This window comes from Notothenia rossii (genome assembly GCF_949606895.1).
Source record: "Notothenia rossii genome assembly, chromosome: 9".
NCBI lineage: Eukaryota > Metazoa > Chordata > Actinopteri > Perciformes > Nototheniidae > Notothenia > Notothenia rossii.
This window is the reverse complement of record NC_136907.1, coordinates 10,295,426-10,307,533: the sequence shown is the minus strand read 5'-3', so window position 1 is coordinate 10,307,533 and position 12,108 is coordinate 10,295,426. Positions and strand designations below refer to the sequence as shown.

General features: G+C 41.4%; 1 protein-coding gene across 1 annotated transcript; it reads left to right on the top strand.

Annotated features, from left to right (window-relative positions):
- Positions 1–222: 222 nt before the first annotated feature.
- Positions 223–12,015, top strand: LOC307019187 (U2 snRNP-associated SURP motif-containing protein). Its single transcript, XM_079649855.1, has 24 exons — positions 223–315; positions 2,638–2,722; positions 3,224–3,335; positions 4,385–4,485; positions 4,637–4,704; positions 4,780–4,889; positions 4,968–5,032; positions 5,113–5,278; positions 5,388–5,587; positions 6,061–6,104; positions 7,203–7,307; positions 7,389–7,455; positions 7,649–7,818; positions 7,904–8,066; positions 8,154–8,233; positions 8,335–8,422; positions 8,503–8,634; positions 8,773–8,959; positions 9,166–9,246; positions 9,325–9,391; positions 9,499–9,649; positions 9,805–9,915; positions 11,388–11,566; positions 11,649–12,015. Exons 1-24 carry the CDS (start codon positions 257–259, stop codon positions 11,758–11,760), a joined length of 2,703 nt encoding a protein of 900 aa, XP_079505981.1. The 5' UTR covers positions 223–256; the 3' UTR covers positions 11,761–12,015.
- The last annotated feature ends 93 nt before the right edge of the window (positions 12,016–12,108 follow it).

Sequence of the window (12,108 nt, the reverse complement as noted above, 5' to 3'; positions counted from 1 at the left end):
CAGACACGTAAACTCTTCAAAAATCACCAGTGGGGTCACTGCCGATGTATTTAATGTCGTAGAACAAAACGTGATTTACCTCTTAAATTTTTGTCAACCACAGACCTTATTTCGAGCTATTTTCCAAAACCCTATGGAAAAAATGCATTGCTTTTTGACGAAGGAACCGGAAGTGCTAAAAATGCTAACTTACTTCCGGGTTTTTGCCACTTATCCCCCATTCGGAATTTGATTGTATCAGAGAAGAGGTAGGCCTATGTTTAAAGAAATCTCATATGCAATAGAACTGCACCAGATATTTCCATACAACTACTGGTTAGTGTTCAATAGCACCGTAGACAATTCAGTAATGGTATATATTTTAGGGATTTCTGTTTTTCTGATAAAGGAGAGAAAAGGGATTGAGTCCTATGTTCCTATCACCAAAAAGTACAATTTCCGTCTAAACTAAAGCTAAGTGTACAGGACTATAATTCAGTATTTTTTTAGTTAAATAATTTTCTGACTATTTGGAGATGTAGGACAGCCTCCTGGTTCATACATCGGCAAATCTAAAGAGGATAAGATAGGTCATTCTCAAGTTATGGGCTTTTTAGTCACCTTTCCCACATTCGGCCTGGTCTAATTTGGCTCTTTTTCAGGGATTGGGGTAGTTCTAAAGAACAACCCAAAAACCCTTTTTTCCCCCGAAATAAAACTTGACAACAATCAATTTCATGAATGGGAGACCCTAAAGAAAAAATCATTGTTGTCATTTGTTCTCCCTCGGGTAGGGGTATCTCGAAAACTAAAGCCTTTTTTGAGGACTTGCTGCTGGACTATAGAGGACAGCATAACTAAAAAATGGCTCAATTTACCCCACTCTCCCCTACATCTTAAGCGTTGATGCATTATGCATTAATAATTATAATCAAAATATATAATATATTATTCTAAAGAGTACTTTTACTTTTGGTACTTAATGTATATTTTGATGCTAATACTTTTCAACTTTTACTTGAGTAGAATTTGCAATGCAGGACGCTTACTTGTAACAGAGTATTTCTACAATCTGGTACTTCTACTTTGACTTAAGTACAAGATCTGAATACTTCTTCCACCTGTTTTGACTACAGTAGTGTATGATAATGAGAGAAAGTCCTGGTCATGAATATGTAGCAGACAGACTCAATTTATTATTACCGTGCAGTACCGAGCAGCGTCCTCCTCACTCAGCTCCAGCCGGATGTCTCTCCACTGCTTCATGTTGTGATAGAAATAGTCGTCGCAAGCCAAAAATGGTGAAGCAATAGCATGACACACATTGTAAGTTACTGTTTTAGCTACGCTATATGCGCTATATACGCTATGTGCATGCAATGTGTACGGAGAGTCGGTGCTTTGTGGCGTAACAGAAGACAATATTAGACTGTTATGTTAGCAAGCGTTAGCTCAGAGAAGCTGCATGACATCCACAGTTAGCAGATGTTAAGATAAAGATTTCTGCATCTTTATGGGTCGTGATATTATCAGGATAATTCTCGACGAAGATGCATAACCTGTATTCAGCATGCAAAGGTTAACGGTGGGTTATCATGTCACTTGAGTCCAGAGACAGTGAGCTAAGCTAAACAGTGGTGTAGCTAACGTTAGCAAAGTGATAGCTCATAGTCAGTCCAGGCCTTTTAAACACCGTTTGTGTAAAAAGCCGACCAAAAACAACGTGTGCTTTACCTCTGCATGAGAGGACATCTCGAGCCTTTGTTGAATGGTGTTATCACGTTGAACCAGGTAGCTGTATGTATATACTGAATTCAATGTGCTTGCTTGCAGCTCACTTGTTGTGAAAGTGTTGTGATATGTTATACAGCTTGCAGTGTGCATGGGGTCTGCATACTGCTAGATATAGCTTTGTGTTCAAATGTGTAAAGTTGTAGTTTTGGTAACTCCTCTTGCTTATTTTCCTTACACATGACTTGTATCTTTTATCTGACCATAAATACATCATGATACACATAAGTAAACAAAACACACTTTGTGCTGTTTAATAATATTGGGAGGGATGAAACCCTCTTTAATGGTCACACGTGCAGAGCACACATGTGTTCTCAGCTTTCAACCCATCCTAGTACCAGGAGTCAAGTACTAGGAGCAGTGGGCAGCTATTGTACAGCGCCCAGGGAGCAATGGGAGTGAGGGGGGAAGGGGGATATCCGGTGCCTTGTTCAAGGGCACCACGGCAGGGCAGGAGGTGAACTGGGACCTGTCCAAGTAGCAGTCCACACTCCATTTGTAGGTCTGGTCGGGGACTTGAACCGGCGACCCTACAGCTCCCAGGCCAATTCCCTAATGACTGAGCCACTGCCGGACTCTCCACTGACCCTGAAAGTGATGAACAGTTTGTGCACATAATCATAGAGGATGTCCTTCATGTTTGAGACAAGGATAAAGATAACAGGATTAGAGTCCTTTGAATGAATTAAAGCCCTACTTTTAACTACCAAAAGCCAGGCAGTTAATACAAATAGGTAAGGGGATTCTGTCAGATATAATCGAGATTTGTAAGTTTGTCAGCAGTTGTTAGTCATTTTTGAAATCTTATCAATGAATTACTTAATGATTGTATTCATTTGTTCTTCATATTGTTATTTTTTCCAGGTCAAGCATGGCTGATAGAAAGGGAAAACCTGTCACTCCGATCAAAACACTCTCAAAGAAAGACCAAAAGGAGCTCAAGAAAAAGGTAAATCGGGATCTTGTGATTTTGGATCTGATTTAGGCATAGAGCTTTGTGAATCTAGAGAACAGCATTTCGTAGCAGGGCTAAACGATCTGGGAAAAAATTCAAAAAATTGCGATTATTTGGATATTGCAAATGTGATAGGATTGCAGTTGCGATATAATAAGAGGGAATCATCCTTTTTTCATTGGAAAATAAATCAAAATGAACATGGTTTGATTTCTTTGTGAACATTTGACCAAGCAAGGAATAATGTCATCCGTACAATACAAATTGCCGGCCAGGACAATGTATAATGCGCCTCCTGTGTCTGAAATATTGCACTTGTGTTGCATATTAATCAAATTTGGATAAATTGTTGAACTAATTAGCCCTATTTCGTATTTTGAGGATACACATATTGCCTGTGAAAAGGCATTGTATTCAACGATTATTTCATATTTAATTTGATAAATTATGAACCATTGGACGGAAATGATGTTTTTGTGTATGTAACGTTTCCAGGAGGAAGAAAAAGCAGCAGAGGTTTTTGAAGAATTCTTGGCTTCGTTTGAAAGCAACAAGAAAGGTGGAGGGAAAACGTTTGTCCATGGAGGAATCGTGAATGCAACTAAAGGTTAGCACACAGTAGGAGTTCCTGACTATTCGATCTAGCATTAAGATACCTGAAAGTAGCAATTAAAGAATATCATGCTGACTTTTTCAGGGCCCATATCTTTTTTTGAAAGGTTAAATAAATGTATTTACTTTGGGGACCTGTAGTCAGTAGTCCACTATCACGTTTAGTTTAAAGGTCCCATGTCCTGGCCATTTCTACTGATCATAATTCCATTGTTGAGGTCTACTAGAATAGATTTATATCGTGCAATGTTCCAAACTCACATTGGTTTCTCATACAGCATCTCTGTATAGTATGTGTATTCACTCTCCGTCCTAAACGGCTTGTTGGCGCTCCTGACCCCCCCTCCCTGTGAGCCCAGTGGCCGTCTGCGAGACACAGCAAAACCCAACCCGAAACCAGCCCGAGCACACACACATACACCCGCAGCCTGGCTGGGAGTTTGTGTGTGTGCTCACACACAGACTCACAGCCTCGCCACGTCCCGCCGTCTCAGGAAGGAGAAATCGGCGGAGCTGCAGCTGAGAAAATATTGAGTGTGTGCGTTTGAGGAAGGACTTAACGTAACGGCTCCATGGATTGGTCCATTTGGGCACGTCAGTGTACCCAGGAAGCAAACAATGGAAAAAGAGAAATCCCCAACGAGGCGTTCTGGGGCAGCACAGACAGGAATTGTGTGTTAGAGCTTTACTCACTACAGGGTGTACTTTGAGGGGTTTTAACTCTGCAGACCGTTTACATGCAGAAAAATCTTCATAACACACAAGGGGACGGGTAATAACCGGAAAAGCATGACATGTGACCTTTTAAAACATGTCTGATTGTTTAGAAGTTTACAAAAAATGACCAGACATCTAACTTGATTAGCTCAGTAAAACCTTGCGAGTTTATGGTCTCAATCACTAGTTTCAAGTATTCAAGTCCAATCTCCTAATTATACAGGAAGCTTCTCTGATATCCTGCTGACCAACACAATTGAATGAATTATAGTTTGCACACTTGTTGGAGATTCCATGTTCAGAGATTGCTTTGTTTTATTTTTGCAGAGGAGAAGGCAACCGAGGTCAAGAAAAGTGAGCTTTATCGACCCGCTTCGAATTTTGTCCCCTTCCCCCAGCATGTATCATCCGCTGAGAGCAAGAAAGCTGTAAGTTGTTGCTTTGATGTTCATGTTATAGAATCATTTACTGAATTAAGTATGGATGTAAACTTACTTTTTACATTATCTCAACACCTCAAACTTTGAAGCAGTCAGTTGTGATATGATAATCACAGTGGCTTCCTTTTTTGATTAACAGACACAAAAAAGAAAGTCAGACGAAAAGAAGAAGAGTAATCTTGAACTCTTCAAAGAAGAGCTTAAACTGTAAGTCTTTTTCAAAGGTGTTTCCGATAAGTTGATACATTTCTGGCATACCTAAACTTATTTGAAAAAATGCAGAATTCAAGAAGAGCGTGAGGAGAGACATAAAAAGAAGACCAATGACCCTGATGGGGGAGGAGGAGGAGGATGTGGAGGAAATCTGGATATACCATTATCTGGACGATCGGGTAAGAAAAGCCTTCTCTTAAAGTTTTATAAGTGACATAAAGTGACAAAACATGCTGACCTCAGCTTTTTCCCTACAGTATTATATGATGACCTTACAGTGCCAACCACCACTAACCTCTACATCGGCTGCATTAGCCCAAAGGTAAAGTAGCGCACTGACTTTGATTGGTTCAGCATTGATACATTTACTTTACCCACCATTACATTGTTCTGTTCTTTCAGATGAACGAGGAAATTCTCTGCAAAGAGTTCGGTAAGTATGGTCCTCTGGCCAGTGTGAAGATAATGTGGCCCCGAACAGACGAGGAGCGCTGCCGGACCTCCAACAGAGCCTTCGTGGCTTACATGACCCGCAAAGATGCAGAGAGAGCCTTGGCTTCACTCGATGGTAAAAATAGGTTTGATTTACAGGCTGCACTGGCAGATAATAACCTTTCCCCCGTAGCTTTTATCATGTCGTCCTGTTCCACTCCGACTGATTATGTTTTGATTTATAGGTAAAGTCATTATGGGGTTTGAAATGAAGCTGGGATGGGGTAAACCAGCTCGTATTCCACCTCAGCCTCTCTACACACCGGTGGGGGTGAGGGCCACGCCGCCCCCCCCATCTGGTCTGCCTTTCAACGCTCAGCCGAGGGACCGCTTCCGCAACGACTTCACCAAGCCGCTGGGCATGTCCAAAGGAGAGATGGACAAGGTAAACATCTCTTTGTTCTCCTGGGTGTCTGCATGTTTTATTTCAGTAATGTGTGTTTCACTAAGCTAATTGATTAGAATCACAGACTCCATCTTTAATACTAAATTAAAATACAAGCTTTTACAACTGCCCTGCTTTATCATTCAGTGTCATTTCTCAATGTCTTGGAAACTAATCTGTAACTTCTCATCATTAATTATTAAAAGTTGGGAGCAATTCTTAAGTTGCATGTTTGTTTATTCATCTAGTTAATCACACTGTCCGAGAAGTGCCATATCACACGATGCAGGTGTATAGAAAAGCCCTAATTCAAATTAATCTGTTTGACTGTGAGAGAAATCAGCTTACATTTTCACAGACATTTCACCGACTATGAATGCTATCGTCGTTTTCTATGCTGTATGTATCCTGCAGTGTTTCATCTGTACAAGTACTCACTTTTTAATATTTTCACCGTTTGACTTCACAAACAGACTCTGTCCGAAGCCGTAGTCAAAGTGGTTATCCCGACAGAAAGGTACAGACACTCTTCTTTCTACGACCGATCAGCTGTTCTAACACAGTGTTACAGGACCCTTACAGATTGTGTCAGGAAGGAAGTTCCAGTCCTAAGAGCTGTCAAGAAAATCTCACGCTAGAACATGGTTAACAACCCCAGGTCTTGTTGCATAGCAAAACATCAGTGGACATTTTGAAATCCGCAACTAAAGACTTGAGGGCTTTTGTTGTTGAAGCCAAAGGTCCCCATGGCCTCAGATTTACCTACAGTAAATGCACTTAGTATGTTTTTATAGCCACTTCATTTTCTCTTTTAGCCCAGTGCTCAATTACCTCCGATTATTCATGTTGTTCCAGTCATAGTGTTGATGTCTTTTAGCTTACGAACAACTTTGATCCCTGGCTTTCCCATTGGTAGGCTGAGACACTGCAGACGGATACAGCTAGAAGGCAGATAGATGTAATGTTAACTCACAATGCAGATTCATGCTAGTGCCATAAATCAAACAAAGTTCTGATTTAAGATACTGTATAGTACTGAATAATAAGAAGACTTAATTGCAATGTTACAAATAATCAGGTAACACAGCATGAACATACTCTCAGGCTTAAAGCACCAACACAGTAACTTTTTTTTTTCATAACTGCAGCCAGGAATGTTTTCACCCTGATCCTGAATAGTATACATTTTGAGACCCATGCATCTCAAGAAAATATCCTACGTCCAACTAAACGGCAACCGTGCATGAATTTTGAAGTTGAGACAGTTTTATTAAATACTGAATATAAAAAATGGCCACAAAATTGCAATGTGATTTTGTAGGAATCCTCTCAACAATCAAGGTAAAATGGCTAATATTAAAATGTTGATTGTGACTCATGTCTCATATTTTTTCGTAGTCCTCTAGATGTCTAGTAAAAAATGATTGCGTTATCACCTTGAAATATAACTATAAACAATATGAACCATGTTCTACAGCTGAATGTCCCACAGGCTGTCGTCTTGTAAAATAGTGAATGCTATGACTTCAAACGACACTGTTTGAGTGTAGAGAGGAGATTTCAGGTTTGAACTGAGTGCACTCCCCGGTCTGATGCTCTCTTATTTCCCCCACAGGAATCTATTATTCCTCATTCACAGGATGATAGAGTTTGTGGTGCGTGAAGGCCCTGTGTTTGAAGCTGTTATCATGAACAAAGAGAAAAACAATCCAGACTACAGGTGAGTGCTTTGCTGCACTTGGTCTAAAATGTTATCTTAAAGGGTATAATCTTAATTTGCTGTTTTTTTTTTTTTTCTCAGGTTCCTTTTTGAAAACAAAAGCCAGAATCATGTGTACTATCGCTGGAAACTATTCTCCATCCTCCAGGTCTGTTTTTGTACTCCTTAGCCTTGTTTCTAAAAGATTTATCTGGGAGAACTTCAAACGGTTCAATCATTTAAATGCTAATCTCATTTTATGGGAAATAGCTATTCTGATTTGAAACACAAGTCCATGAAAAGGAAATGTGGGTGTATTCGTATATGAGTTTCTATGTTTCTGACCTTTATCTTCTCCACAGGGACAGACCCCGACAGAATGGAGGACTGCAGATTTCCGTATGTTTCGGGGGGGCTCCATGTGGAGACCCCCTATCCTGAACAACTACTCTCAGACCGGTGAAGATAGTGCCGAGGCAGAGGAGGAAGCTCCCCCTGAGGAAGAGGTGAAGAAAGGGCAGCTCAGAGCAGAGTAAGTGGAGGCATAATGACATCTCCATCCGTACATGACTTAAGTTGAATTGAAATGTAATCCTTTGTTATTCTTTACGATTCAGGCACAGGCAGAGGTTGGAGACTTTGCTAAAAGCGCTCACTCCCAACAGAGAAGATATCGCCAACACCATGCAGTTCTGTCTTCAGAGGGCAGACGCAGCAGAGGAAGTCGTGGGACACATCACTCAGTCTTTCTCCTTGCTTCAGACGCCCCCTCAGAAGAAGGCTAGTTTGCCTCCCTTGTGTAATCGAAATGTCACTGAATGTGTTCGTAAAGTGTGTCACTCACATCAGTCTTCCTCATTCCCACAGATTGCCAGACTATATCTAGTGTCAGACATCTTGCACAACTCATGTGCCAAAGTGCCCGGTGCATCATATTATCGTAAATAGTAAGAGATGTTTCCCCTAAATCAGCTTTAACACTTGTTTTATTTTGTATTTGTTCTTCATGTGACCGTCTAACGTATCTCTGCCTCTGTTTTTTTTTCAGTTTTGAAACAAAGCTTACACAAATATTTGGAGACCTTAATGCAGCGCATAAAAACATACAAGCCAGGCTGCAGGCAGAGCAGTTTAAGGTAACCACGTGTTTCATTTGCCTCGCATTTAAACTTTAAACAGAACAACATAAAAACCCTTTTCCTCCCTATCCCCGCAGCAAAAGGTCTCGTGTTGTTTTAGAGCATGGGAGGACTGGACCATATACCCCGAGCCGTTTCTAATCCACCTTCAAAACATCTTTCTGGGCTTCGCCAAAGCTGTAGAGGAGACGATGGAGCCAGTGGTGGAGGTCAGCTGAATATTTATCTACTCATTGATCCCACTTTCTACCCTCAGTGATTAGTCAACACAATAATTGGCAGATGAATCTATTCTGAAAGTAATCGTTAGTTGCAGCTCTGATGTGCACTTATCTGTCTCCTCGCAGGAAGTATCCTCTTACCTCGATGGCGCGCCATTGGACAGCGCGCTCATAGACGGGTTGCCTCTCAGAGCGCCTGAGGATGACCTCGACGGCTGCCCCTTAGGCTGGGACCCTCTGGACGGGGTCCCTGTTGACGACATTGACGGTGTCCCCTTGGGAGTTGCCATTGACGACATTGATGGCATGCCATGTGAGTCCACCACAAATGAAAAGCACGTCTCTTAACCAGAAGTCCACCGTCTCCTGTTCCCGTTATCAATGGCCTCTCAAGTGTCTTAAGATCAATACACGATCAATCCATGGCTTGTGGTCTGTAGCTGCAGTGGGATGCAAGCACAGGATTTTCCAACTTCATGAAATAGCTGTCCTGACCCAGCTGTCTCTTGTTTTGCTCAGTGGAGGAGGGCAGTGTTCCCCTCTCCGGCGTGCCTTTGTCGAAATGGGAGAAGACGGTTGACTCCGGGACGTTTTCCCAAGGTAACACAGGTCAATATATGCTTATCATATCAATCCTTCCCTCTGTGTTCCTGCTCACTTTACTCCTTTCTTTCTTAGTCATGCTTGGCTCCAAGTGGGACATGGTGGTGGAGAAAACCAGTGCGAATGAAGTGATGAAAGTAAGGTAAGGTTCCCGTGGTTCGCATCGTTGCATCTGGCTACATCTACGAGAGGCATATTCCACAAACCCGGTTTAAAAATGAATAATTCTCCCTCCCCTCCTGGTGACAGTGCCAACTCGCAGGATGGTGATGACGACTCTGAGAGCGACAGCAGTGATGACGGCGGCGGTTCGTCCAAATATGACAATGCAGATTTCCAGAGCTCCCTCAAAAGTTTTCAAATGTCCGAGAGCAAAAGGAAACGGTTGAGAGAGCTGGAGGCAAGTCCACATTCACGAAAACTTGATTTTAAAAGGGAGAGGAATACAGTATTACCGTTTATATAAAAAAATGTATTTGTCCTCTTTAATAATTTCCTGTTGTTAGACCCATGGTAAATAAATATACAGAACTGATTGGATGTGTCTTGCCACAGGTGAAGGTAATGAAGATCCAAGATGAGCTCGAGTGTGGAAAGAGGCCGAGGAAGTCGGGAATGAGCATACAGCAGCAGGTGGAGCACTACAGGAACAAACTGCTTCAGAAGGTGAACTCTACTCTTCAGTTCAATCTGGAGAGACTTAGTTTGTAGTTAACATTTGTATTGCCGTATGCACAATAGCGTTTGAGATTAGACCCCATCATACTGTGATGAATTAAGGGGGAGGAGAAGCCGACTAGAAAGAGAAACCCCCCAGGGTCTAGACACTGGTGGTGGTGAATACTAAGGGAAAATAGAAAATCCGGAGTAATGAGGGTTCTTCTGGGCTATCCTGCCTTGGATCTGAAAAACTGGAGGTGGAGGAGGGTTGCATCAATTCTCCTGAACGATGCTGTCAGGGGAGAGAAAAAGCAGATTTAAATGTTTTGCCAGGTGTGCTGTGATTGGCTGTTGGGAATAAGACGCAGCCGATTGGTTTAGCTGAGGTAAGTCGCGCCTTTGCTTTATTGAGAAAAGGGGCGAGTGAGTGAGGGAGAGCGTGGGAACCAGTCTTCCTGAAAGAACTTGCACTGAACTTCATTTAATAGTCTCTTAAGCAAAAATAAAAACCATGACTGACGTGTAATAGAAACATTTCTTTAATCAAGAATAGCATGGGGCAACATTTACAAAAGTGCTTGCTATTAGTACATTAAAATTAGACTGTGAAATTAGTCAGTTGGCACGGTAAAAAAAACAGTGTTACAGACACGCCCAAAGTGAAACTGCAAAGCCAGGGAGCAAGCCATTTTAGATCTGCACCAACTGAGAGGGAGCGTCTAGCTTCAGCTGCTGTTTGTGTCCTAATGTGTTTTCCAAGTTTTTTCTTTTACTATAAACCGATTCTTTTGAGTATTTTCAGAATATTTTACCCACAAGAAACCCATTTTCAATCACTAACCCTGTGGTACTTTGTAGAACGTTTATATCATTGCATGTACCCAAAGATACAGAAAATTATTCATGAAAAAAGGTAAATTGGGGCTTTGATCAACAGCAAAACTTAATCAACAAACATCTTCAAAAAGTTTCATCTCCCAGAAGAATGCTCACTACTTACAAAACACATGCATTTCCGCCGCTCACACATTTCCAGTTAAAACTCTTGGAAACATATTTTCTTTTAGATAAGCCCACCATTTCCCTCAATTCAAAATAATTTTCTACATTTTTTGTGATTAGTTTTTGTTATGAATTATAGTTAACCCAGGGTGAGTATTTGATATACAAATACTTTTGTGGTTGTAGTATTTCAGTTACACTGCTTGAATTATTGTTTTGTTTGTGTCAAAAAAACTGTTACCCAGCCTGTAAGTGTTAATGCTGATATCTTTCTTTTCTGTAGGTGAGCATGTGTTAAATGGGTCGCACAAACTAAACAGCTCCCCCTTGTGGAGAACCTGCACTATGTTTTAGTTGAATTAGTAATTGATTGGCGAATTACAAGCCAGTTGTGTCGTATTTTGCATCTTAACAGACAAAAACAATAAAAGCCTTTGATCTGACTTCATTGGGATGTTTCACCGTGTCTACTATAGGAGTTTGAAAAAGATGAAGACAAAAACGAGAGACTGACATCAAAGCCCAAAGACAGGTCGAAGGATGACAGGAGGGACAGAGATCGGAGCAAACGAAGTGTAGAGGGCGTCAGGAGACGGGGAAGGAGTCGAGATCCAGACGACCACGCCCGAAAGTCGAGGAGCATCTCTCCTTTAAAGCAAGTGCCAAGAGATTTATTTGTGGAGCCGATGCATTCATCCATAACGTCAGTCTGTTAACTTTCAATCCTTTTTAAACAGGACAAGGTCTCCCAAATGGTCTAAGCGTTCCCGATCACCATCTCCAGACCGGAAGACCAGGTCGCGGTCGCCACATCGCTCCCATAAGAAAGCAAAGAAGAGCAAACACTGACTCTCAGCTCTGGTCATCCATTACCCTGCTGGTATCCATGGGTTACACAGCGCTCTTTAAAACAGACGAACATGTCCGCTCTTTTGGTCCCAACTCACTCTCCATGCAAGACTCTGCACTCTTTTTTTTGTATGATGAAGTTTGAACACTGTAACTAATTATATATATTTTTGTTTTAATGTTTGTTTTTAAAATGATAAGCTGAAATGTTGCTGCAGAGTTCTGACACTAAATAAATCACGAATGTTGATATAACGTGTGTGGAGGAGATGATTTGTAGGGCCTGGTATCAAAACTACTTTTACTGGTAATTTTTTTAATGTCAAAAAATGTCGTCAACACGCATTC

What these genes read in the sequence shown, in the direction of transcription:
- LOC307019187 (XM_079649855.1), top strand. Translation starts at nt 257, where the DNA reads ATGTTTAAAGAAATCTCATATGCAATAGAACTGCACCAGATATTTCCA. An exon ending in AAAAGGAGCTCAAGAAAAAG is followed by an intron (nt 2,723 to 3,223) that starts GTAAATCGGGAT and finishes TAACGTTTCCAG; the next exon opens with GAGGAAGAAAAAGCAGCAGA. An exon ending in AATGAAGTGATGAAAGTAAG is followed by an intron (nt 9,392 to 9,498) that starts GTAAGGTTCCCG and finishes TCCTGGTGACAG; the next exon opens with TGCCAACTCGCAGGATGGTG.